At 41.7% G+C, this 27,962-nt stretch overlaps 1 protein-coding gene across 1 annotated transcript; it reads left to right on the top strand.

The window, feature by feature from the left end:
• Positions 1-996: 996 nt before the first annotated feature.
• LOC141015591 (melanopsin-A-like) lies at positions 997-25,296 on the top strand. The gene is made up of 11 exons (XM_073489720.1): positions 997-1,128; positions 7,474-7,610; positions 8,370-8,503; positions 11,922-12,125; positions 14,863-15,034; positions 15,442-15,603; positions 16,843-16,950; positions 19,706-19,877; positions 20,002-20,193; positions 23,236-23,307; positions 25,040-25,296. The coding sequence occupies exons 1-11, from the start codon at positions 997-999 to the stop codon at positions 25,235-25,237; spliced, it is 1,683 nt and encodes a 560-aa protein (XP_073345821.1). The 3' UTR covers positions 25,238-25,296.
• Positions 25,297-27,962: the final 2,666 nt, after the last annotated feature.

The raw sequence follows: 27,962 nt of genomic DNA, 5'->3' as shown, positions 1-27,962 counted from the left end.
TGAGCTACTGCGACCCCGGCCTTTCCCCACAGATGCACTCAAAAGCCAAATGAAACACGCTCCAGTTGTCTGAGTCACGTCTCTGCGACACAATAAATATAGATTTTTAGTTGTTATTACGTAGATGCAGGAGATTGGAGCGAGACCTCTGCGAGATGCACACGAAATGTTGATTTTTGTTTTGATCCCTCTGTGCATGACGGTGTTATTAAATGTGCATTATGTAGTTTCGGGTAATACATTTTAATCAGTAGAGAACGATCTTCATTGACAAACTCTCTTCATTTTCATGAATGAATACACAAACTGATCTTAAAGGAAAACACAGTCTCATGCTGTTTTTCAAATGTGGCGGACCCTGCCACCTTTCTAGCTTTAAAACAGTGTTCTGGCGACCTTATTTTCACCTGAGAACAGCTTGTTTATTCAGTTATGGGAAAAAATAGACATAGAGTTTGTAGTATTATCGCATTAATGTTATAAATATTAAAATTCGGAGTTTGAATGTCGTCTCCAACACTACATAGAGCCCCTTTAATGTCAGCAGAGGCAGAGAGCATGTGAGAGCAGACAATGTGAAGGAAAGGGAGGACAGGACATACACAAAGGGGGCACTGAGATGACAGGAAACCTGCTCTATTGATTCCCTTGAGTTAAATAAACAAACAGAAAAACTGCCACTTCCATTTGTGCACAGATGCACAGTCCCATTGACACACTCGGAGGCAGTCCTGGGAGCAGGGGATTGGACAGAGGGAGGGATGGAGAGAGAGAAGAGAGAGAGAAGAGAGAGAGAGAGAAGAGAGAGAGAGCATCTCATCTCCACCCCTCCACAGCTGCTGTACGACCAGTAGCCCTGTCAGAGTGACACATGAGAGCAGGGCGGCGATGATGAGGGGCCACTTGGACTCGTAGACCACCTCAGAGAGACTCCACACCTCTCCAGTCCACTTCTCTCACACAGCTTTTCATTAACACTGCACTGTTGGACCGGGAATGGATTCCAGGCTGCTGATTGGATCGGGGATCCCCACGCCGGACCCGACCGCCCGGGCACCCTGGAACATCAGCTCCATCAGCTCCATCAGTCCGCACCGGCTCATGGAGCTGTCTCCGGTCGCTACAGCTGTGAGTACGCGGCTCCCCCCCCCGCTCCGTGCCACTCTGTTGTGTTTGTTTTCTTGCTGGTGGCTGCTTGGAGGAATACCCCCTCGGTGTGAGTGGAGAGTGCGCTGCAGCGATGCGTAACAGCGGCAGGATGGGATCCAGAGCAGCAGCGCACATCTGGCAAAACAGCCAAATAAACTGTTTCATGCCTCTGGTTGTTGTTTTCATTCATGAGATTTGAGGAATACAGTATGAGGGGAGGTGTTAGTGAGCGAGGTGTTAACTCTGCATGAATGAATGAATGAATCTCAGCATCCTCTCCTGCGCATCTGCGCTCCTTCATTCAGCACGGAGCTGAATGAAGGAGCGCAGATCGTTTTGATCTCTGACTGTAGAAAATGGTTGTAGTTTCACCTCTGTTTGCACTTTTTTGTGCATCAGTGCTGCCAAAAATGCCATTCATGTATTTTTTTCTCTCTTTTGTTCGAGTGTTGCTCATAATTAATTCAATTTGTGGTGAGTTTATGGATTTTTTTTCTCCTGTTAGTGTTCCTGCAACGTTTCAGATGACTTGTAAGTGCTCAGTGGAGACTTTTGTGATGTCATGTTCCGCTCAATTGCATTTACAGACCTATTTGGTCACAATTTGTGCCCTAACATCACAACAATAGACCCTGATCAAAATTTCCCTCATGCAATCTGCAGGTTTGCAGTTCAGGAAATTCTGTTTGCAGCAAGGCAGCATAACAACACACCACAGAGTTGGTTACGTTACTTTTAAAAAATTTAGAGGTGTGTAATCGTGCCAGCTCTGACATCACTGCCACATTCCCACTCCATGAAGATGTGTGGTGACCAGCATGAAGACGTAATCATTACCTTTTCATCTCTCTCTGTCTCCCTCTATGTCTGAGAGTGGGATTAGTTTACAAGTTGCCTTCAGGGAAATGCTTTCCTCCAGATGCTCGGACCGATACAGCATCGGTGTATCCACCTCTGTACTGTAACGTAAAAAAAAAGAGCAGTGCTTTCACTCTGCCCCAGGAGCCCGGACCTTGACTGGGGCATACTGAGAAACACATGGGTGCACCACCGCCACGGTGAACGTAGCTCAACAAGTTTGAATGCTTGAGTTTGGCCTCTGACTTTGAAGTTCAGACCTGCAGGCTTCAGTCTCTTTAGCTTTTGTGGCCCTGCCTTCATGGTGGGAGTTCTGGGAAAGCTGATACTGAAGCAGAGCCCCGGGGGCAGCTTGGACTGAGACAGATGGGATCTTCTACTCGGCTATAAGTGTGGTTTTCATTTAGAAACGCTCTCTATTTCTCTCCAGAGCCCTCTTTTCCTTTTACCACTGTTTGTTGCTTTTTCCCCTCTTAATTTCCCATCAAATCTACATTCTCTGGATAATTTTAAAAAGTCTGGGTTGAATTTAGGCATGCTGATGTGTGAGTGTGTGTTTGTGTGTGTGAGATCATGTCCTCTGATCTGCAGTTGATTAGAGTGTGTCAGCTGGTAAACAAATGGTTGGCCTCTTAGGTCACAGATAACCATTCAACTGCTGACTTATTGATAAGTTGATTAATGACTTGCTTGTGACGTTGCTGATTCAGTCGGCGGATAATCGGTGGTGCAGTCAGTGAAGCGTTCGTTAGTGCCGTCACAGGTCTGGTGGGAAAAAGGGAAGTGGTAGTTTATTTTTCTACAATGGCATTCACAATTAGACTTAAAGGTGGTGTCATCGATTCTGGAGAAGCTTGTTGACATTTCAATCAGAGGCCAGACCAACAAACACCCCTCTCTTCAGAGCTCCTTCAGAAGCTCCACCTCCCAATTTCATCGCGACGATGCTTGAGAAGCGCCGCAGGGATGGTCTCAACATTCCAGCCTTATCTGGAGTCAAAGAGGTCGTTGCCAGGTTCTTCAAGTGGTCATGTAAACAGCATAATGCGCTATGCTCGATTGGAGAAAAGCTGTTATCTTATGAGAAATCCAATAAACACACCTTGTTTTTTGCCCAATATTCCATTTTGTTCGGCGCATGTATCCCGTTAATCCATTTTCTTTCATTCTTTAATATCTGCGCATGTGTAGAAACGTCAAAGAAACTGGATGTTCGGTCACGTAAACGGGCTCAACATAATATAATATAGTCATCAAATGAAGCACGTAAGAGTAAAAACTTGCGATAATGAGTTGTTTAGATTGTTTGTTTGACAAAACTACAATGAAGCTGACAGAAGACAATGCATTAGGTTTGTAGCTAAGCTAAGCTAACGAGAATGGTCACATTACCTAACATGGCATTAAGGCGCCAGAAAATCCATATCAGAAAGAGATTAGGGATAGTCAGGTGGTTTATTTGTAGGACTTACATGTGGGTGGCGAGGGTTTTAGTCCTGTGAGTCTGTTGCAACTATTTTTGGGAAGTACATACATATTTTAAGCAAGACTGTGACCCCTTTTCAATCAAAGCAAACCAAGAGCTGGTTCTGGGCTGGTGCTAGTGCTGGTTCAAAGTTGGTTCAAGCTGTGAACATTTTAAGAACCGGTTTGGTTTTCCACGGGCACGAGAACCACCGTAGAGTCACATCATTCGGTCACTGTTTAAGTCTCCAATTCCCCAGCACTGTTAGAAATAAATTTGATTTTGTGGATCAAGTGTTGTTCCTGGCTTTCACGTACCTACACCAGCATCCAAACATGACTGGTCCTTGGACCACTGTTGCTTGATTAGTGAAAATAGTTCAAATCTTTTTATTTGAGGCAGAGCATTCTACACTAGCTTTGTTTTTTGTTTTTTAAAATGGCGGTCATAAGCAGTTTTAGTTGGTACTTTGTCACAATAACCCTGCCCCCAGCCCCTGACGTAAACGGTTTATTGGTTCTAGACCAGCAAAGGGCAAAGTTTTCTTGCCAGGGAGCCAGTTCATTGGCCGTGAAAATGCCTGAACTGCCTCGATCGAAAAGGAGTATATGATCTTTTCCTAAACCTAACTAAGTAGCTTTGGTGCCCTTATTTTTAAAAACATAAGAAAGAACTAGATACCAAATGCAAAGATGGCGCCTATTCAGTCCACTGAGAATGGCTCGCCTGGCACATATTGCAAAAAAGGTTTTCTAGACTCTGGGTTTACTTCCTGGGTATGCAGCCCACTGATTGCACGCACAAGTGTTTCTTTTGCCGGCCCCGCCAACAAGTTCCTGCTCGGTTTATAGACTTTATATTGTTATGACATTAATCAAAAATTCATGTAGAAAGAGTCATAACTGAGCTTGTTTGCGGTTTGAGGTGTGCAACAAAACAAACCATTGACTCTACCTTGTGACCCGCAACGAATTAAAAACGACACCATACCTGAGTACGAGTTTGCAAAAGAAAGTGAATGTTTATTTATAAATAATACTAAAATTAACCAAAAACTATGGGAGGAAGTCTGGGCCAGCCATGCAGTGAGCCATACGATCCAGAACTTCCCTCCATGAACTAAGAAAAGGACTACATAAACTAAACTAACAAACAAAGCCACAAAAACAGGACAACTAGACCTCCATCCTCAAAAGAAAACAAAACACCAACTGAGGACAAAGACAGACAATCTAAAACGGTCAGGACTGCTTGATCTGTGGAAGGAGAGAGAGCTCCTTCTCCTCCACCCTCCCATAAATAAGTAGCAGTGCTAATTGCCTGGTGAGCAGCACCTGAGAGAAGGGAAGGAGAACAGAGGAGGAGGAAACACAGAAGGGGGGAGCGCTGAACACTGTCAAGAGTTATACAGACGTGTCAAGGTTTTAATCATACATTCATGGGCCAAAAGCAACAGTGGGGGGCCACATTTTGCCAATGTGTGACCGTCAGAGATATTTGATGTTTTTAGGGGGGACAAATCATAAATCCTATTTTTCCAATCATGGGATTTGCACCTATTTGACATCAGACGAAACCCTTTATTCATGTAAACAAGGAAAAACATTTTAGTTTCACTTTTGTTTCACTTTCTCAATTACAATTGGCTTGACAACATTATTTGGACAGCGTGAAACAATAAAATTATATATTGGTATGACTTGCTTCTACTGAGAGACAGTAAACAATGAGTAAGGGGGGTTAAAACCTGATTTACATTAAATGACTAAGAGATGAGAGAAAGGCACCAAAAAAAACCTTTCTCAGTGAGGTCTGGTTATACTGCCTGGTTACTAGAAAGCTACACAGCGGCCAATCAGAATGTAGAATCCTGAATGCCCATGGTACAATACTGAAATCTCACGTGAAGCTCTTCATTCATTCTTCAAGGCTCCCTTATTGAGTCACATTGCTTGCTCAGTGGCTCTCTGATGAAGTGGCAACGGACCTGTTGCTAAAGAAAGCCCATTTCTTCACTGTAGATGAACCGTTGCACTGATTTTAAGTACGATACCAGTGTCACTAGAGCTGTTTTTTGTATTTAGAGGGAAGCCCCTCTGCTGCTTTTTTAAATTAGTCACGTGTGTTTGCATCAAGACCAATAACATTTTTATTGCTCGCTCTCCACTGATGAAGGGAAGCTCAGAAACGGAGAGAGATTATAGAGAGACATTTCCACCCACCATTTCCATCTTTAAATCCCACGCAAATGTACTGTGGAGGAGAACCTCCACGCCGCTTACTGCGCCTCTCCTTCCTCCTCACCGTGTGATCGGTGTAATCTGGCCCCCGAGTCGCCAGAGTTCGGAGAGAGAGGGCGAGGAAATGAGAGAAAGCAAGAGGAAGGAAAGGAAGTGATCTGAAGATTTAAGGGACAGAGGGAGCAGACGTGGAAGGGGGAATTAGTAGGGATTGGGAATCAGCGGCGAGCGCTGCGATGAGAGAGACAGATCCAGCAAGGGGAAGTGAGGAGGAGGAGGAGGAGGAGGAGGAGGAACCGGACTGGGAGGGAAGGAGACCTTGAGTGCGATCCACCACATCGCAGCTGACGGCGTCAGACTGGAAGTGTGTTTATATTCTGCACACATGCACATGTCACATCTGCATTTCACCTTCACTCGCTGCACTTTCAGTAACACATCCCCCGTGACCTTTTCACTCATTTTTGCTTACATAACCGCTCCATCACTCTCACTACACTATTCAGATGTCATCCTTTCAGTCACAGGAGCTTGTGACTCTGCAGAAAAGTAGGATTGCTGAAACAGATGTTGGACACACACACACACACACAAGCAGGTTTCAACGCGACAGCCAAGATTAATAAAAGAAGGCGTGTGTGCTCCGATTTGACACTGGAGGATTTAGCTCAGTGGAAGTAGTCCTGGTGAGTGGCTGGGTGTGTGTGTGTGTGTGTGTGTGTTTGAATGAAACACGGCGACAAAAGGAAAGTGTAAATGCAGGGGAGTGTGTCATGATCTCTGAAAGGAATACTCAAGTAGAGCTATGTGCTCTGAGGTGCAGCCGCTTTCTCAGAGGCTGAATGCTGCTGTGAATTGAAAACCTTCCATTGACAAGAAGTCAGCTTTTAGGGAGCTACACGTTTGTTTGTTTTTAGCATATCAACACTTTAAACTATCATCACTTTTGGTACGGTGAGTTTATTTTGGTGCTAATACTTGACTGGTAAAGACCATCAGTGAGTAGAAGTGCTGTTTCTACATAGTTGTTCTTATTAATAGTTTTCCATTTTGTGCCACTTTGTACTGCACATACACTTCACTTCTTAACGAGTATTTTTTACAGTGTATAGTATACAGAGTTTGCCTAATGGTTTAACTCTGCTCATGATTTCACCCGTTTCATTGTGTAACTGAAGCTTTTCACACCAAACTGTAATTGGTTGATTCCTGAAGGCTCTGCCAGAGGCCTTTCAGAGTGTCTTTGTTGCCCACAGATCTATAAAGTTCACTGTCTTCATGACCTTCAGAAACAAAGTAGTTGCTGGAGCATAAAGCATTGATGGGCGCTTTCATCTTCTCTCGGCTGATGAAGTAAGAAGAGCTGTTCAGAGTGGCTGCTTATGCGCTGGAGGTTACTTCATGTCCCCCTAATGACATTTTAAACTTCAAGCCAGCGCTGCAAAATGATTATTATTGACCTAATTATGTGACTAAATGACCTATTATATTATTGTTTGAATGGAATGTATTTGTAGTTAATAAAGTCGGCTTCAGACTAAGTGGATTTTCTCTCACTCCAGTTGCTGACACGCTTAGACCGTCACAAGCATCCGATAAAAATCAAATTATAACCATTTATTGTATTTTTTTTTTCTGGCTCTCTACAGCTCCTGATGTTTTTAAAAAGCATGAGGAAATTTGTTGTGGTAACAAAGTATCATGTTGTCGTGAGCCTAACACCACAAATTAACCCAGTCCTTCCTGTTTTTCTGTTGTTAGGGGTCCACGGTTCCAAGCCACCCATTTCCAACGGTAGACGTCCCGGACCACGCTCACTACACCATCGGGGTTGTCATCCTGGCCGTGGGCATCACAGGCATGCTGGGAAACTTCCTGGTCATGTACGCTTTCTGCAGGTACCTTGTTCGCACTGCTTCAGGTTTTTTATGCATTTCCTAGACTTACGATACAATCTCTCTCCCAACAGTCCAGCTAGGTCAGCAGCCTTAATCTTTAAACTAAGACGCTCTTCCTCTCTGGTGTCAGTTTTGCACTGGCAGGGCTTTGTGGTCAAGTTGGCAATAATGTGTACCATACAAAGTCCAGTTTATAGTTTACAAAATAAAGTTAATTTGCTGTTATGACATATTCTGACTTTTGGACTGTTATTAGCACTGTCAAACGGTTGCGGTTTGGTTTGGTTTAGGAGCCAAAACCACTTGGGTTTAGGAAAAATCACTCTCGACTCTTGGTCACAAACGGGATACAAACTCCAGTCCTCGAAGGGAAGGTCCAGCGTATGACTCATGCAACCACCCCAACCAATCTCAGACTCTTTCCTCTGACTTTTCTCTCTCTTATACACTACTGCAACAGAGTGGGCGCTTCAAGAAGAGACGCTAGAAGGGCATATACAGCGTCAAACTTAGAAGCATGGGGCAACTGATCAGGCTGCTGTATTTTGGAAGTGAGAACAGGCTTTTTATTCACAGTAAATGTCTGGGATTTTTTTTTTGTGTGTGTTAAATAAACTTTCAGTTCAGCGCCGCTCTTTGTATGGATCTGTGATAATAATAAATGTGATAATGAGATGTCTGATTTATTCATAGTCTGAGTACAATAAGATAACAACAATATTTGTGTGTGTGTGTGTGTGTGTGTGTGTGTGTGTGCAGGAGCCGGAGCTTGCGGACGCCCTCCAATATTTTCATCATTAACCTGGCAGTCACAGACTTCCTCATGTGCTTTACTCAGACGCCCGTCTTCTTCATCACCAGCATGCACAAGCGATGGATCTTTGGAAAGAAAGGTAACACGTGCACACCGAGGGATGACATTTCAACGTCATTACATCACATCTTACACTTCTGTTACATTTAGAAGTGCTGCGCAGGTTATCTGACGTAACAACAACATAAACACAGATGTTAGCGGTATACACACTCTTTTGCATGCACTCACACGCTTTTAACATCAATGCACGCAGTCTCTGAATTCCTCAGGGACCTGCATTGTCTCTCTACCCTTTTGAGTGTGACCTACAGTTCAATTAAGATTCTGTACACACACATGAACACACACATGAACACACACATGAACACACACACACACACATATACACAAGCCTGCCCTCCTCTATCACCCTTCTCTGCTGCAGTCTAAAAAGCAGCACCAAAGGCTTAGTCCACAGTATCCAAATCCCATCGATCACGAAGAGCAAGCGAGTCTGCATGTCGGTCGGGTGTTTTACATGAGCGCATTCAGAGGGGGGTTGCACTAAAGTGTGTATTAGGCAGCGTGCAACCTACTGGGAACAGAGATAGAGAGGTGGTAAAAGAGACTCCGCACTCCACTGATCAAACACTGATAGTCGGAGCGCCGTGTTTTCCTTCAGGAGTTGTCCTGACCTTGATGAAGACAGCCAATCACTGTCAGATCTGCAGCTCTCTGCTCTCAACCGTGGATACTGCTAGAAGACTCTTGCTTTTTCTTCTTCTTCCAACCAACCCCCCAACCACCTCGAAAAAATTTCTTTTTTTTCCTTCTTCCAATCCCTTTCAAAAGGCAGAGAGAGATGCAGATAATAGGAGAGGTCAAGAATGGGTCAGGTAGATGGAAAGCAAAAAGAAACAAAGCCAACTGTGCCTTACCATTTATTTGTTTTCATTCATTCTGTCTCACAAATTCAAAGTAGCTCCCTGTGAACTCTTTAATCGTGGGGTTTTATTAGTAGCACTGTAGCTCGAGGGGATGGCAAGATAGTCTGTCAGAGTGTGGGTGAAACACTTTGTTCGAGAGGGACCAACCTGGATAATTACTGCAAATAAATTAAAGACATTCATAATCCCTTAAGGATGAATTAATTTAATTTTTTCACACATTTCTAACATTTAAACGTATATGTAACATTTTCACAATAAAATGTTTAAAACCACTACACCTATGTTATATTTTTGTTGAGTTATGTACTTGCAGTGTTCAAACTCCCTCCCTCATTTTATTCAAGGTAACGCTGCGTTTCATTTGGTTGTGTGTTTCCACTATAACTCCTGGGGAAGCACAAGATGATATGTCAGATTGAGGAAGTAAAGGGCCGTCCATACCAAGAATGATCACTATAAAGATAACTATAATGATAATGTACAAGTACAGTAATGATGAGCATCCACACTGATGATCGATAACGCCCTGTGAACCGTGGCGCCAAGCACGGGGTGCGTGCTTCAGCTGTGTCAGCAGCTTCGGAAAATGGATATTGATGACCTGTTACTGCTGTACATTACATAACAAAGAACCCAGAAGTAAATGGTTTATACATTTGTACGAGTCAACATCAATTATCCTGCTGATCATCAGAGAGGATATCAGTATGGACAAAACCAACCTCAGAGACCATGAGCCATTTCATGTATATGTGGTATAACGTTGAATTAAAATTTTAAAAAATGTAAAAGAACCCAACATTTTTCTTTTTTTTATAGTTATCGTTCTTGGTGTGGATGGCCCTTATGTCAGTGAATACGATACAATAACAATTAGGACAACAACTCCCATGATCCCACAATATTTCTCAAGGCCAACAAACTATGTCTTTTGTTTTTATGGTTTAATTCAGAGATCACGAGCACATCTTGTGCATTTAAAGTGACGAATAAGTGGCAGTTCAGGTGTCGTAGTTCTGTATTTCAGAGCAAAACAGACTATGTGACCATGCTCTTATTTTGAAAGGGCTTCGATTAAATCATTCAGTGACACTCAGCCAAGTGTAAAACATTTTGAGTTATTTCAAACACATTTCTGAGCTTCCACTCAGTTGTTTTTATGTGCAAATTGAGCAAATAAGCAAATAAACACCAGTGTTCGGAAACACACTTCTTAAAAAGGTCAGCTCCTGACAACTCATTGCAGGACTTTATTAAATGACCTTTCCATGTCCGAGATGTTTTACATATACTTGGTATGTTGACTTGACCACGATGCAGTGAACTTTGCTGTTGGACAAAATGCCCCAGGACTTTTTTTAATTATTGTTCCTCTGGAGAACATCTGCTGTTCCTCGGGAGCCAATCTGGACTTCATTAGCTTCAGTTAGTTAACATGGGCTGCCAAACACACACAGACAAGCCAGGACGCCGGACGTACAGGCATCGTGATTAATATTAAATTTCCTGAGCGGTATTTGTTTGAGTTTCTTCACGCATTGCGGCGCACTTCAGATTTTTGTTTTGTGCTCGGACGAATCAGTGCCGTGATTTCATGATGTGTTACTGGGTCGGTGGTAATGACACTCTGGGCCTGAAGGGACGGCAGCTGATAAAGTGATGACTAATTATTTGCATTTTGTGTATTGTGTGTAGTCTATCTGCGTGTGTGTTTGTACATGCTTGCGCATGTATCTGCAAGTGTGCATGAGTGTGTGCATGAGATTTCTTCATACATTATGGATACATTTAGCATAATGATCATCTGTAGAGAACATAAAGAGACTTGTTAGAAGTCACTAACACTGGCTGAATGAAAAAGCATGTCAGCATAATAGTTTATAAACATACAGTAAGTATGTTCAACATGCATTAAAAATTTAAACACTCATAAGAATATTTAAATATTTGAACACTCATACTGTATGCTGTTTGTATATGCATCAGTTTCTCAATTCTTCACAATCTTTCCCCACCATATTTGTCCTCAGTCACCCATCCATCCATCTTTGATCATTCTTTCATTCATTATTAGTTTCATTCAATCCTTTAGAGATCATCGCCGGGCGACTTTCATTCCAATGACATCGAGTCGATACAAAAACAAAGAAAGAGTAAAACAAAAGAGATACTGACAGATGTAGGCAATGGCGTTCTAAAAGTAATTTAAAAAAAGTATTACAATGTTCTGATCAGGGAAAATATTTAAAGGGTCAGGGTGACTTATGTCATTATACAACACAGGGTTGCATAACGATAGAAAAGTTTATAACTCCTTCATGCTACACAAACATAGAGCATATATACAGTTATTTTTACACACCCTAAATACATCTAGGAACAAATCATGATGTGCATTTATTGTTGGCAGCTTCACTGTCCATCTGCATGTGAGCATTAAGCATCAATGACGTAAACACAAAGTCCTCCTCTCCTCATCTTGCTGCAGTCCCGCACTGTCGGCTCTGAAAACGGTCATGTTTATGTTCACTCTCTCCTTTACTTCCCTCACCTCTCCTCTTCCAGGTTGTGAGTTGTACGCCTTCTGCGGAGCGCTGTTCGGTATCTGCAGCATGATGACACTAATGGTGATTGCAGTGGACCGGTACGTGGTGATCACCAGGCCTCTGGCCTCCCTAGGGGTGATGTCTCGCAGAAAAGCCCTGAGCATTTTGGCTGCTGCCTGGGTCTACTCCATGGGCTGGAGCCTGCCCCCCTTCTTTGGCTGGAGTGAGTACAGCTGGGACCCGGTAGCTGAGTCATTATCGATCAGCGTGATTCCTCTGAGGGATTCAGTTTGTTGAGCTTTGTCTTAGTACTTCTCTCTGGCTGCTTTTATATGTGTCAGCGTGCCAAATTCCTGCTGAAAGTTGCCAAATAGATCCAACTTCGCCTTTTGTCAAACTGCCAAATTTAATATAATATAAGAAATATTTAATGTACATTCAGTTATCAGAAGACAGATCACCTCATGTTTACCTGCAGCTGTCATTACAACAGCCCAACAAAAACGGATGATGAGGTTGTGTCCTTTGTTGTATGCCTTCCCGACTGTATGCTGGTGTTAACAAGTAAGCATCTATTAGCTTAATAAAACTTTGTTTTACTTTTGTCACCATCAGACTGATCTCATAAGCAGATGAATTCACAGATGTTGTGTCTGCTTGTGATGTAGCATGCAGACAGAGAACAAGAAGGGACCGACCATAGAGCCCTGGGGAACTCCACGGGTCAGAATGAGAGAAGAAAGTTTAATTTTTTGAGTTAACCAATTTAACTGAGCCTGAGATGCCAAACCCGTTGTCAATAAATGGGCTCTGCAGTATATGATGTATTTAATAATAAGTACAGTAAATATTGAGATAATACAACTAATCTGTATTTAAATATATTTCTTGCATGTTTATATAATATGGGTCATTCCATGTTAACTCACCCAAAATCCAGAACTTTTCCCGGTTCATTCACAGTAAAAAAATAAAAACAAAAAGTGGGTTTTTCATCTCTCAAGCTCTGTTTAGCAAAATTTGTGTCACTACTACGTCTAGATGTGACAAATTCTTCATTTGGGTAAAAAATTACTTCCTGTTATTAATTTGATTACTGTAACCATTCAGCAACAGAATTGAATACGTTACCAAGTTTCCTAAGGGTCTCTTCGATGTTCGGGACAAATTTCAACCAAATCCAGTGAAAAATAAGTCATTGATGAAACTTAGAATACTAAAAATGCTAAAATTAAGTTCAGAGGGCCAAACATGAAAAAATCATAACTCAAAAGGTGTTTGGAGTGCAGTTATAGGATTTTGAAAGGTCCCGTGAATTTAATGGAAGTTACAAAATGATTTTTTTTTTTCAAGAAAATCAATTGAATGAACTGGGAGGCCCTAGGTGGGTTGATATGCAGTGACCCGTATGTGGATTGCTGCAGTATTGAGCCATTAAATGGCCTCTGTCTCTATAATGACTTGTACTTTTTGCACAGCCAGTTATTTCATGAGTTTATAAGACATGTTTAGTTTTTCAAACAGAAACTACACGTATCTCTTGGACACATGTTCTGGAAGCCCCTGTTAAAGTGCTGTCACGTTGTATGTTATCCTGTTGCAGTGGCTGTTTTCTGCTAAAAATATTCTCCTGGGGTTTGGAGCCCCCGCTGCCACAACAACTTAACACAACACGCAATAAAAGTGACTTATGGCTTCCTTCCGTGTCTGGAGAAAATGAGAGTGTTTTCCAAAGTCTGCTGCTATTTGATATTTAGTGTATTTGAGCCTGGTTTATGGTGCTGTTATGTGTAAGTCGAGACGAAGTGGTGCCTCTTCATGTGTTTGTGTATTTTCTTTGGTGGCTTTGTGTGAAATGAAGGATGCAGTCCAATATAGAAGAAGCCTGTGGTGTGCATACCAAACACTGCGAGTGTTTGTTTTCACAGTAGAAACAGCCGGAGAAAGCTCCAACTGCTTTATCTGATGGATTATGCACGTGTGCCACAGAGGACCCACAGTCATATATTAAAGCCTGAGCTTGACAGGTGCTGTTATACATAAGAGAATCCTGCATTAATTTGTATAATACCATTTTAGTCAAACAATCTGCTTATCAGCAACGCACACGGCTCTAGGATGGCAGTGTCCGTCGGTTAGGCTGATGGTCCAACATAGACTGACCGTGTTCACACCTGGCATTAACATGCATCTCGAGTGACCACTTGTGATTAGATCTCACTTCCTCACTCTTTCTAAGGAAATAAACACGCACATCCCAGGGACAAACAGACACGTTTCTAACATAAAGAAAGAAATGTGTAATATTTGCCAATTTTTAAGAATTTCTTATAGACACAGTTAAAAGAGGTTTATTGAGTTTTTCCTGACTCAACAACTCACAAAATTCAATGTTTTTTTAAGGGAGGCTGGGGACTTTCTCCACAGGCATCAAAGAAGTAGCCTATATTGGTTACTGTTTACTTTATTTTATAATTTGACATGTTTGCTTTCAATAAAATGTTCTCAAAATGTAGGATGAATGTTAATACCAGGTCTGAACAGAGCCCTACATTACTGCATAAAACTGCACATCACGTTCATTTAAATAACAGAGTTATATTTTTTAAATATTTGTGCATATTCTATCGTCAATTTTCTCAATGAATGCCTGTGTTCTTGTTTTTTTTTTCTTTCTTTATGTTTTTCTATTGAAAAACACTGGCGTAAATTCCTCGTATGTAAAAACTTGGCAGTAAACCTGATTCTGGTTCTGAGGTTATCTTTATCAAGACTGCATCCTTTGGAGGACAGAAGGATGAATGTGTTACTATTACAGATGCAAGTGGTTCAAGGTCTTTCAGATAGGGAAGAGGCAGTAAGTCATAAAATACAAAAGCTGACAGAAAAATAGGTATTATCAGAGGTATCGACGTCACGGCGTGGGAAGCGACCACTAAAGTGTGACTGTTCTCCCACAGGTGCCTACGTCCCTGAAGGTCTGATGACGTCTTGTTCCTGGGACTACATGACATTTACCCCTTCTGTCCGCTCCTACACCATGCTTCTCTTCACCTTCGTCTTCTTCATCCCTCTCTTCGTCATCATCTTCAGCTACTGCTGCATCTTCAGAGCCATCCGACACACGACGCGGTTGGTACATGCCTAAACATGCACAGTGTTAAGTCATGCTCCTGTCTTGTTTGCTCTTGCAGCACACACTCCTGTGTCTGACACAGTGCCGTGCACGTGTTGTTACTGATGTCTTGCTGATTAACGATGTGTCTGGGCTTTTCTATCGATTTCCACTGATGTCTTGCTCAACCTGAACGCTAATGCTGCCTGGGTGGGCAATGAAGGTGATGAGGAAACTGTGTGTGCGCACACAAGAGGAATAAATGTCTAAATCAATTAGCTTAGCTGTCAAAATAATTTGACTGAAAAGAGAAGGTAAAACTTTATAATAACCGTCATCAATAAATGGAAAATTTTTAAGTTCATTAAACTTTAATTAATTGTTATTTCAGTGTTAATAATAGCTGTGTGTTTGTGTGCGACAGAGCGATAACAAAAATCAACTGTGAGGGAGCGAGAGACTCCGCGAAGAGGTTCAACAAGATGAAGAGCGAATGGAAGATGGCCAAGATCGCGCTCATCGTCATCCTGCTGTTCATCATCTCCTGGGCTCCGTACTCCTGTGCGGCCCTCACTGCATTTGCTGGGTAGGTGTGTATGCGTGGGCGCTTTGTCAGCAGAGACTTTTTCTTCAGTGTGGTTATGTCGAAACATCTTAATAGGAAATGAAAACCATGGTTCATAATAATGAAGCAGAACTGGCAGTTTAGGGAGGAAGATGTTATTAAAGCCGCCCTAGTTGAAGGTCATCCACCTGTCGCTCTGTTTTAACCAGGCAGGGGTGTGACGGCAGCAAGTTTGGCGAGGCAGGAGAGAACATCCACTGGCTTTTCATTTACTTTGTGCTCAATCTGAATGTACCTTGAAGAATTACCTGCAGTTATATCAACGAAGCTTTAAGCCCCTGCAGGTTGATTATCACACCGGCTTGAAGTGAAAAGCCCCGGCTGCCTGGAAGGTGGGACATTAATCCTACTTCAGAAACATGGAGAGCAAATTCTTATGCAGTTTGATGAGGACAGAAAAGTCTCTGCTCTCAGGGCATCCGAGCGAGCAATGAGGATTCTGGGAAAGATAACACTCATCATAACAAAGACATACATGAGCATCAGATCCATAGAGCAGATCTTAGTATAACAAGCTGTCATCAGTGTTTTTATAATAACAGTGTATCAGATGACAGTGTGAAAAGAGGTCGCTTGTAGTGATTTATTTCACAGAGCTTCATGATGAGCTCCAGCTCAGCGTTCAGCTGTCCAGCCTCTAATTAGGTGTTTCGGTTCACTCTAGCTGCTCTCACAGTGCTGTTTTCTGTGAAAAGGCTCTACAAACCCACTGTACTCTACCTGTTTTGCACAGTTAGCAAACCAGCTGGTGAACATTATGGATCATTTAGCAGCTTAAGGGCCAGATAGATCCCTCGGGTGTTGGTAGAGAGCTAGAAGAGAGTGGATATTGGACAGAAACATGACTTCAAATGAACACCAGTGTAGCTCAGTACAGAGCAGCTTGTTTCATTGTTTGTTCATAGATAAAACTCTGGATCATCAACAGACGTCATTGTAGTTTTCATGGTTTTATGGTGGAATGTTTCTACTGTCACGTCAAATAGTTTTCAATTCAAGTTGCTCATTTTATGGGATCTTTAACCGACAACACGAACCAACACTGAATGTTAGTGTGACGTGTGCGTCCCACTCCTGTCTCTCCACATTAATCTTGTTCAACACACCCAACACTGGCCTCATTACATGAATGTGTCTCATTTCCTCCCCTCATTTTTCTTCCTCTTGCCTCTCTTGCCTGTCCCTGCTCTCCTCTCTCAGGTACGCTGACATGTTGACTCCGTATATGAACTCTGTTCCTGCCGTGATCGCCAAATCATCTGCAATCTACAACCCCATCATATACGCCATAACACATCCCAAATACAGGTAAGAGGCGCACTCAGTGTTGAGTTTTATTAACAGCAGATTAAATTAACGATGTGGAAATAACAAGTTGAATTTACCATTTATGCAGGCTGTTATTGGACACCGATGTTATTGCACTTTGTTAATCCATCTCTCAAATTCAATTTGCTTTCAGTGACCATAATTAGTGGTGAAGTCTATGTTCTACACAGGTCTACCTTTACCCACTAACAAAGCTCCAGGATAAACATGTAACCACTTTAAATGTGCAGGTATACGTAGTTTAGTGACATAACTTTCACTTTCATGATTATTTTTTACAAAGAGCGGGTCGAGAGATTTGAGAGCATCTCTGCAGAGAGACTCATGTCGTCCTTCCCATCCCGCTGCCTCCATGACCAGAGACCTTGTAGGACACAGGCTACATACCAAAACAAAATGAAAATAGTTAAAGAAGCAATATGTAAGAGGTGGCTACATGTCATATTCATACTCAAAGAAAAAAAGGGGGCAGCATCTCACTATGGTAACCACTAACTGCTAGCACAGGGGCTTTGGACAGGCTGAGGCTAGCTGGTTAGCATGCTAATATCATTATGTCATAACTGTTTTTTCTTTACGTTTTGGTGATAACTTTAGTGATTTTTTTCATATTTGTAAACAAAATTCTTACATATTGCACCTTTGAATAAATGTAATATTTATAACTAATATATTAATAATTAAATTGGTATCAGTATTTATTGTCACACTGGGCGCATCAAAGGTGGACCCAAATGCAAGAGACTGCAGGCAGACGGATCAATGGTTAATCACAGGAACAGCTTAACAGAGCAACAGGAAATGGGAAGACACAACAGACGACTCGACAACGACTGAACTAATGACCGGACTTAAATACAAACTAACAAGGGGATGAGGTGCAGGTGGAGAAACACAGATGAGGGTAATGAGTGGAGAAAACAGCAGAGCAGGGAAGGAGCCGACAGACTGAAAAGAACAATGTGAACATTAAATAACAGTATTTATTCCAAACAGTTTAAATCTCTTCTGCTGGAAATGTTCCTGCTGCTGACAATAAACAGGTTCAGTAGGTGACATCTCAGTAAGACCCTCTTGGAATGACCGCAATCATGTGTGAGTGCATGAGTCGATATAATAGGTTGTACACTACAAATACTCGACTGTGCCGCATATTGTGAAGTCAAACACAGAAAAACATTGCAAACAACGTATTGAAAAAAATGTATAAAGATAAATATGATTCAGTGAGACGCAGCTGTTTAACAATCGAACGTGATGGTAACAGTGAGAAGCTCGGAAGAAAGTAGATTTAAAAATCAAAACCTGGAGGAGGATTTTTAAAGTAGCTCAGTGAAGTTTCATGTGTTTCTGTTTTTCGCTCCTGCAGACATATCTCTGACATATTTGGCTGCCTCCATGGCAATATCAGTTTTCTCCCCGAGTAAATATTGAATTTTATTCTGGTCGGCGAGTGTGTCAAATTCTTGGTATTGCTCTTTTTCTTCTTGCTGTTGGCAGAACTGAGTCGGTTCGCTCTGCGTTGCCAGGTTTGTCTGTGTCTCAAAAGCTGGGCTGCCGTCACTCAGTCGACATCAAATGAATGTCTTCAAGTTTCTAGTTGCTCATCGGGCTCAAATGATCCGGTCACTGTGTAGTCTGATGAGCACTTAAATAGAAATTAGGATTTTTTTTTCATTTGCAGTAGTACCTGTGGCAGTTTTGGTTGCGACACATGGCTGATGAAGGCACATCAATGACGGAGAGCATTGTAATATAAAATCAAATATTGATAGATGATTTTAATTCAGCGCCAATGGTGGAAACAATTTAAGAGACAGCAGCGATGTCGAGGGCGTTCATCCTTTCCTGTCAGGAAAAGTTCTTGTCAGACTCTGCTGCGGTCGTTGCGGTGATGATGATGATTGCAGGCAGTTGTTGTATGCTGACCTCGACAGAGGCAGTGCTTTCAGTCGTCTCCTTGTTTACAACGGGCCGTACATTCAGTGCACACTCAAGCTCTTGTATAGAGAAAGAACTCCGGGTACTTGAAGAAGAGTGAACAATCAACAAGCTCGACTGCAATCAACTGGTCGCTTGTGCAAAAACCATCAAAAGCCTGCTGGGTTTGTTCTCTTCTACTCTTGAAGTTATCAGCTGCTCAGTCTATACAAGCTGCATCAATGTCCCGTTTCTGTAAAATATCGAACTTCTGACTGTAAGCCATTTTTTTCAAAAAAGGGGGATGTGTCTGTCGCCGTGTTTCAATCAGTCGAGCCTCTCACTGCACTCAGCACTCAGCAGAGACTCTGGTGCTCTGTTCTTCTTCCCCTCTCCTCTCTGTAACGTCACGCAGAAGATATGACTGAAGATAAAGCCACGTTTTTTTTATACCAAAAGTTAAAGATTAATCTCTGAGCTCTCCTCTTGTCAGCAAACAGCTCTAGAAGTTAATTAAAGCCTAAAGCCAGGATAGAAAAAGACAGTGGATGCGGACTAGCGCCCCGTCGAATCACTCGGTTGTCTTTTCTGTAATGTGTTATGTGTTTTTGCAGCACGTTTTGTAAAATGCTGCCAAATTGATGAAGGCATTTTCATTATTTGCAATAGTCTACAGTGCCTCAGTAGCTCTGCCACAGCTTCTTAAACCCGCTGTCTGCAGAGACCTTTATCTTTTTTCTTCAGGGAGACACACACTTCTCTATCATTTAATAAAGTGTGTTCAATAATGGCTCTGAATATTCCTCTCTCTCAGGTCGGCGATCAGCAAGTACATTCCCTACCTCGGGGTTTTGCTGTGTGTTACCGGCAGAGACCGTTTCAGCAGCAGCAGCTTCCAGTCCACCCGGCGATCGACCCTCACCAGCCAATCAGAGTGCAAAGGCCCCAACAAGCTGCGCAACTCCTCCCTGTCCGAGAGCGAATCAGTGAGTGTGTCTCATATCTAATATGGTATGTCGCTGTCCTGCACTTCCTATGACAAAAGCCTCGACCTACCAGTTGATGATTTCTGTTGGTTTCTGTCTGTTTGTGATTTTTTTTTCTTCTCAGGCTCGCTTCTCAGACGCGGAGGAGGACAGCTCGTCTCGGACGCCCGTCAGTCGTCAGTTATCCTGTGATGTCAAACAGGTGCGCCATACCAGCCAGAGGTCAAAGGTGAGAGGTCACAACATGGGAGAGTTTGACAGAACTGCCGCCCACAACCCCACAGACCCGGCCATATGTCTCCTCTCACAGATCACAGTGAGTGTCAGGGTCTGTTTAACGTCAACACACTGTCACTTACATACTTTAATGTGCACGAGTATGTATTAAAAATACGCAATCTGAAAGTCGGACATTCCTATCTTTATTGCTTCAAGTGTCGGAGTGTCATGAAGGACTCAGCTGAACTTTTCCCACGTTAACTTCACGATGTTTCTGATGCTTCTGTTTTGGCATTACGTCAGGTCTCATCTTAATCCTCTCTCTCATATTGTTTTGGAGTCCTGTTAAATTCAATAGACGTCATGTTTATGTTCGGTATTGAATGGCAAGTAAGTCCATGAGGTCATGTTAGTTGGAGCCCTCTTAAAATCCAGGCTCTTCACGGTTTTTAAAGCGTGTAATCTGATAAGGACGTGCTGCTTCGGTCCACTGACACTGTGTGGTTTGATTTTGTGATCCAAGCGTTTTAGCATCACTTGCAGCGCTGCTTTGGAGTCTGGCTAACACTTATTTTTCACCTTTGATGGAAAAATCTTTAAATTTTATACAGATACTAAGGTTTTAGAAAGAATACACAAGCTCCCAAAGAAGGGCGACTTTCTAAAAGCCACTACCATCTAAACTGGAATAAGATAATTGATCCACTGAAAGTAATCTTTAAGGAAAATCAAGATTTTACAACCAGGAATTTTGGACTCTCTACTCTCTGTTCAGGTAGTTCTGATGGACTTTAAGGGTTCTCGGTCATCCAGGTTTTGGTATATTTTCAAGAATCAAAAGCAAGTCCAGTAGCCTTTTCGACTTAAAACTTCTAGAGATGTATGACAGACTAGAAATTTAGTTTAGGCCGAGCACCGACGTCTCACCTTCATCGAAAACACGAAAACGATGCTCAAACATTTGCTTGAAATTGAATTACGGCCCAAAAAAGCTGCTAGACGGGCATGTTGCATCACCTTTTCGTGTAACAACACTCGGTAGGAACAATAGCTTGGGAACAATCTGGACGGCCCACTTCCTCTTTAGCTCGGAGGACATGAGTCAGTGGCATTTCTGGATGTTGCTGATGGCTTATGGCTTTCGCTTTGCATGATAGAGTCTTAACTTGCATTTGTAGATGCAGCAACAAAGTGTGCAGACAGTGTACCCATGTAGTAATATCCTTCTTACAGTCATGTCGGTTTGTAATGCAGAGCCCATTGAGGGGTTAAAGGTCAGGGGCATTTCTCTGGATTCTCTGAATCTTTTGACGATATGATTGATTTTAGATGATGAAATCCCTAAATTCCTGAGAAATGATGTTCCTAAACTGCTGGACTATTTCACAAAGTGGTGAGCCTTTCAAAGATGACCCCTTCATACTCAATCACGATGCTATCACCTGTTACCAATGAACAAGCTTTCCACAACATTTCCAGTCTCGCGTTGCAGGAATCAAACTTAAAATAAGACTATATTTACAAAAACCAATGACATTTATCAGTTAAAACATTGTCTGTCGTTAATCAGTTGAATAAAGGTCAGAACGGATCTGCAGGGTTGTATAAACGTTGCTTCTTGGTGAATGTTTGCAACATTTCTAAGCATCGTTCTGTAAAGTCAGTGGAAAATGACAGGTCATTCTATGTGGGGCAACGGAGCATTTCCGTCTCTCTGTAATCATCTTACTTCACAGAAAAAACCACAAGTAACCCACATGTACACACATGCAAACACACACACATACAGGCGTACTGCCATGCAGGTCAGGTTCAGTGAGGACTCCATTACAGAGGGTCCAAAGACTAATCCAATAATCTGGGTGTTTCAGTCTTAATCCACAGCTTGCATGATGCTGCCCTGTGTTTCAAAGTAGTGTACTTGTTGGCAGTTGAAGTTGGCTGATTGTCGAGGAGTCTCTGACCTCCATCTGCCTCCTTCAGCTTTTAATCGTTGACTAGCTGCTGGTACTCTTGAAAAAATGTCATTTTTAACCAGGGGTGTAAATGAAGAAATGCACTAAAATAAAATACTGATGCATTTCTCTTTTTTATTTCTTTACAAAAACTCATTTTTGTACCTCTAAGGTAACTCTGAAGTACTTTTAAAACATGATATTGTAACTTAAATGAGTTTAACAGTTTTTCCTTTTGGGAAATAGAGTCATTTCCTTTCTTGCAGACGTTGCTTCATTGTCTGTGTCGAAGGTTCAAACATCCAAGTGACGTCCTTATAATATGAAATGTTTTGCGACACCATTCTTGGACTCACTTCAGCAAAAAGTTGGTATCAGACTCTAGAGACCTGATTCTGAATAAGTTAGGACGTTGTATAAAACATCAATAAACAGTAGTGACAATTTGGCTCAGTTGAGGCTGGAGGTTCATTGAATTGACATCTTTTGGATATGTTACAACAATCATGTCTGTACACTAACTACGAAGCTACAGACAAACGCTGCTTAGCTTAGCTTAGCATAAAGGCTGGAAACAGGGGGACACAGCTAGCCTAGCACAGTGCAAAGCTAACGCAATCTGTCTGTAAAAGTGTGAAATTGTCAAAAGTTCTGCACTCGAGTGTTTCTCTGCCTTGGATTTTCAGTTTGTTGCTTGGCTGTGTGCCCTTGTTTCCAGTATTTATGCTAAGCTAAGCTAACTAGCTGTAGTGTCAATCTTCTCATCTAACTCTCAGCCAGAAACTGAATAGATGTATTAGAAATGTCAAAATTAAAGGTGCAACATGTAAGAATTTTCAGTGAAAACATTAAAAAAAAAACTAAAATCATCATCAAAGTGAGAAGAAATAATAGTTTTGAGGTTGTAATGTCTGTGTTTTGAGTTGTAAATATGCCTATTGAAGTTAGCATGCTAACCAGCTACCCCCTGGCCAGTCACGGTGTAGATCTCCTGTGCCAGCAGTGTAAACACTAACACTCCCCCGGTGGTTGTTCCTGGGATAACCCGTGAACTGTGGGAAGAAACAACACGGCTCTTTCAAAGAGTAAAAGAATAAATCTGCTCTGTATTTATTAATAGTGTGACCTGGAGGCTTCGTCTGTAACGAACACTAAATGGCTGTGTTTATGTGCGTACTGTTCAGACTCTGACACAGCCTGAAGACATCTCCATGTCGGACATCGGTCTGAAGACAACCAGTCATCTGCCTGCTACTGTAAGAGTCCGTCGATCGTTCACCTCTTGCCCTGTGCAGTCGATGTGGCATCTGTTTTTTTTTGTTTTGTTTTTTTTTTTAAATCAAGAAAATCAACAAATCCCATGAAAAAATGAAATCGACAACATATTCATTGTACTAACAACTATCATCTGTGTGGGGAAAAAGTATAACAACATTATCTGTGTCAGTTCAACCAACTAAGGGTTGAGTTGTTTTATTGATTTTTTAAAAAAGTGTTACAAAGGACAACGGAAACAGACTTTGCAAATAATTAATGACGTTTATATGAAACAAGTGGCTTAAACATCCATTGGGGAGACAAAAAGCAGCAGATGAAAACATCAGATTTTTGTTACCGACCAGGAGACAGAAACATTCCTCGAATCAACACATTAAACGATCATAAATAATGTGTTTCCTCCCTTTCGTTTCATCACCAGCGGCCTTTTAAATACGTCATCGCCTCCTTATAGTTGCATAACAGTAGTGGCTGGAAACGAGGTCGGTTTGGATGAAACCGCTCTTAAGATTCCTTCCTTTGTTTTAGTCTTTTCAAGGGATTTGTTTGTAATAAAAAGTTTTACCATCCTCAACCTTCATCATCTGTCCTGCCCAGATGTGTTAGTCATTTGCATCTAAGGGCCACTTAAAGGGGCATGTCACCCATTCTACAGCACTTCTCAATGATCCTTCAACATTTGAAATAGATCGTTGAAAATAACTCTGCATGTCACGTGAAATGGTTGGCATATCTCTTACGTCCTTCCCTTCTTTCCCCCTGTCCATTCTCATTAATCCAATCAATTGTACTTTCTGTTCTGGCCAGTTTCATTCATCTGTATTAATCATCTGTTCATACTTTCACATGCAGACCCCGTGTTTCTGCAACCAAAGTGACTGTGTTGTCTGTTTTTGATGCCTTCCACCGTCAATACAAAGGAGTCAATTGATGTAAAGATTGATTGACTGCTCCCCACAGAAGTTATCGACTGACTGATTGCTCTATTGAGAAGAAAAGAAAAGAATATTGTGCTAAAAATCACCCACTTTCGATAAAGCTGCTCTCATACAAAGAAAGACTTCCTTTCACAGAAAAATACTTTAGATAGACTTTACCCTACTTTCATTTTTTGGGTTAACTGTTCCTTTTTAGTTCCAAGATTCCTGTGTGATTTCCTTTTTACCTGTTTTTCCACATTCCTACATCTTAACACCATCTGAGGAACAGTTTGACAAGAGCTGGACGAGAAGAAAGATACCACCGTCGTGTTCGTCAGCTAAATATTAAGTTAACTGCCTTTTCGCTTAGTCACACATACACATGCTGTATAACCTCCTGTAATGTCACAGCTTGTGCTTCGTTTAAAATTCAATTGAATTTAAGCCAAAGCTACAAAAATGAGATCCCATCTGTAATAAAAACAGAAGTGATCTACTATCTAAACATACTCAGCTGGAGAACTTTGCTCCTCAAGTGCAGAGCCATTGATCTCAGAGGGGTCGACCATGTCATCAGTCAACAACTTCATCAAGGGCACTGTGGAAGAGCCATTCATCAATCTAAACAATCAATGCCTTTGATTAGCTGTGACTGCTTCACGCCTTGCGCTAACAGGTTAAGTGGAGGAGAGTCGTATTGATCCAGATCACAGCGACAGTTCATACGCTTCAACAGTTATCGGTCACAATACCTGAACATCTCTGCCTCTTCCTCCCTCTGCCGACACAGCTGGAGAACGTGATGGAGGAGTCGGGGCCAAGGACCGCGTGCAAGACGTCGTCCGTCATCGTCACCTCCATATCCAGCCCGTGCATACTGCACAGTCCCCCCGGTTTCCACGGCAAGCTCAAACTGACCAAAACTTACAGCCCGGTTGCGAAGGAGCCCCTGGATATCGCCAGACTGGAGACGACAGCGATACAGTGAGCAGCCGGGCAAAAAGTGCAACAACGGTGTAATCATGCGTGCGTGTGTGTGTGTGTGTGTGTGTGTGTGTGTGGGAGTGTGTGTTTCAATATTTTCCTCCATTGTACTTTTCTGTACCAGCATGCTGTTTGCTACTTAGCGTAACTTAATACCAGAGCATGCCCTTATTATTTGTTTTTTGCACAACAGTTTGAGTGTGTGAGCGTGAATGCCCAGTAAATTTAAAAAAGTACATGAGCGTACGTGCATGAACGCTCATGTACTTTTTCTGACATATCATGGCGGTTGGAGATGGTTTACCTCAGAGCCAGAGGCAACGAATTAGCCTTAAAAACACAATACGAAAAGTCTCTTTCTCAAAGGTTGAGTATCCGTCTGATTTTTAATTAATCATTGTTCAGATTCTTGTCAAAATATTTTGAGTAGAAGAGAAATTACAATCCATTTTCTTATTCTTTGTTGGTTTGAAGGTAAAGTCTTGTTGATCATGCCATACAGCAGTTGAATGTTCACTGTTATGTTTTCGCGGTTCATTTTTCCTGATTCTGGGCCATTAAGACGTCAGCTGTGGACATAAAAACTGTTAAAATGATTTTTTTTATTGGTCTTTAGGAGCCATATTTTAAACACTACATGCATTAATGCATATCTAACTTGTAGCGTAGACAGAGGCACAATAGGTCAATACTTTCTTAAAAGTATGAAATCGGAACCAATTCTCGAAACCCAGCTCTAAGTCTGTCTATTGTTTGTGTTTTTTTTCTAATTGAGGATGTGAGAATATACTAAAAATACTGCATTAAGCAGTGTGTTTTCCTGGTAGCACTACCGATCCCACTGGGAATAAACACCATTATTTGCAAACAACTTCGAGCTCGCTCAAAGCTAAGAACCACATTTCTGAATATGAAACTGTGAGCAGCCCCTCCTGCGAGAGTTTGTACACTTTCGCTGCACCTACACGACACGAAATGTCAGAGAGTCAAAGTAAACAAGTCACTGGGGAGGACCGTCACAGATTTTCCCATCTCAAATATCCATAAACCCGGATAAAAGAACGAACATCTGGCTTTTGTGTTTATCGGCTCTGGCTCTGATCAGCTGAAGTAAAAGATGAAGTAACCAGCTAACTGTACCAGATCTTTGCAGGCTGCCTGGTCGGGACTGTGCAAGTGCAACAACAGAGAAAAGAAAGAAGCGAGACGGCTCACTCCATAGCTACGTCCATCGTCCGAAAAAGAAAAACGATGCGTCTGATTCTGAATGTTTAAGAGTATTTTATAAACAAGTTTATTAAAAAAGTTGCTTTCTAGTGTCCCCTGTTTTCCTACGTCGTTTGTCATGACGTATGAGCCAATCACCTATTTTTAGGAGGTTAAACGTGCTAATTTTTGAGATTTTTTCCTCAGGAGCTGGTTGATGAAGCCCGAAATGACCGACTTTAACAGGCGGCTAGAAAGAAAACTTTACTGGGATGTTAATGTTGCTTTTGTTTCTACTAAAGTAGGTTTTTTTTTTTTAGCATCTGCGTTTCCCAAAACATTAAATGTATTCAGGCAGCCCAACACATGTAGATTTTTAAACTTGGGGAATTTTCTATTTTCTTTTAAGTATTTTTGTATTTATTGTTTGAAAAACTAGTGCAATGCGTGAAATGTCTTCTGGGGTGGTGCATTAATTTAAAAATGTAAAAAAATAAAATAATGAAATAATAAAAAAATACCTCTTTACTGCGATGCTGCTGCTCCACAGTTGACTCAAAGATGAATCCCACACAGACATTTTATTTAACTATTCTCTGGGATGCACTTCTTATGCTGTATATAAGCCAGACTGCTCATTCCAGTCGTTCTGCCCTCTAGTGGTTGAAAAACGCTTTAACGCAGCTTTAATATGAGGTGATTTTTACTTCTGAACTGGGTAATCAGACACACAAGCGACCGGACAGTAGAGGATACAGTCAGTTTTGTTTCCCCCCTCTGGCTCTTCGTCATTGATTTTTCCATTCCCGGTGACACGAAGTACCACAGTTTGGACAAATCGGGTCACAAACATGTCACGACATCGTAGCACATCAGCTAACACTGTGTGGTGTGAGAGTGAGAGTGTGTGTGTGTGTGTGTGTGTGTTTGCATTGAAAAACAGAAGTCAGTACTGTACTTTGCATTTCTCCCGATGCCATAGTTTTCTGTAACACCTCCCGTGAGATCAACAGGTGACAGTTTTCTACGGGACTCCAGCGTTATGAGAGTTGTGGTTTCAGGATTGTGATCGTCGACCTCGTGAGACACACGGAGCTGCTTCATGTTTTAACTTCACATTTCCAAAAGCTCTTTTTTCTCCACTTTTGTACGTTGCAGTTCCCTTTGAGATTCCCAAGATTGCTGCATCATTGACTATGATTGTAATAAGTGTTCACGCGTCGTTTTAAATCTGACTGTCACTGTTATGTTTGTTAAATGATCAAATTAGAGTCTTAGTTAGCGAGGGTGACGAAGGGTTGATGCATTCCCACTGCTGCTCATCTGTCCTGCAGTAATACCCATCAATGAATGTACAAAATGACATAAATGGCTAAAAATTTTGGATTTATGACGAAACAAATACATAATGTTATATATGAAATTTCTGCTTTATTGAAGTGATGTTTTATGAAGTGATGGTTTCATGTCGATTTTGTTTTTCTTTGTACAAAATGTTTTGTGTTGTTATTATTTATTTTTCT

The sequence above is a fragment of the Pagrus major genome, chromosome 20 (assembly GCF_040436345.1).
Source record: "Pagrus major chromosome 20, Pma_NU_1.0".
NCBI lineage: Eukaryota > Metazoa > Chordata > Actinopteri > Spariformes > Sparidae > Pagrus > Pagrus major.
The sequence above is the reverse complement of the archived record's forward strand: the minus strand, read 5'-3'. Positions and strand labels throughout refer to the sequence as shown.

Coding starts and splice junctions, on each gene's coding strand:
- LOC141015591 (XM_073489720.1), top strand. CDS start 997: ATGGATTCCAGGCTGCTGATTGGATCGGGGATCCCCACGCCGGACCCG. Junction 8,504..11,921: donor ATGGATCTTTGGAAAGAAAG/GTAACACGTGCA, acceptor CTCCTCTTCCAG/GTTGTGAGTTGTACGCCTTC. Junction 16,951..19,705: donor ATAACACATCCCAAATACAG/GTAAGAGGCGCA, acceptor CCTCTCTCTCAG/GTCGGCGATCAGCAAGTACA.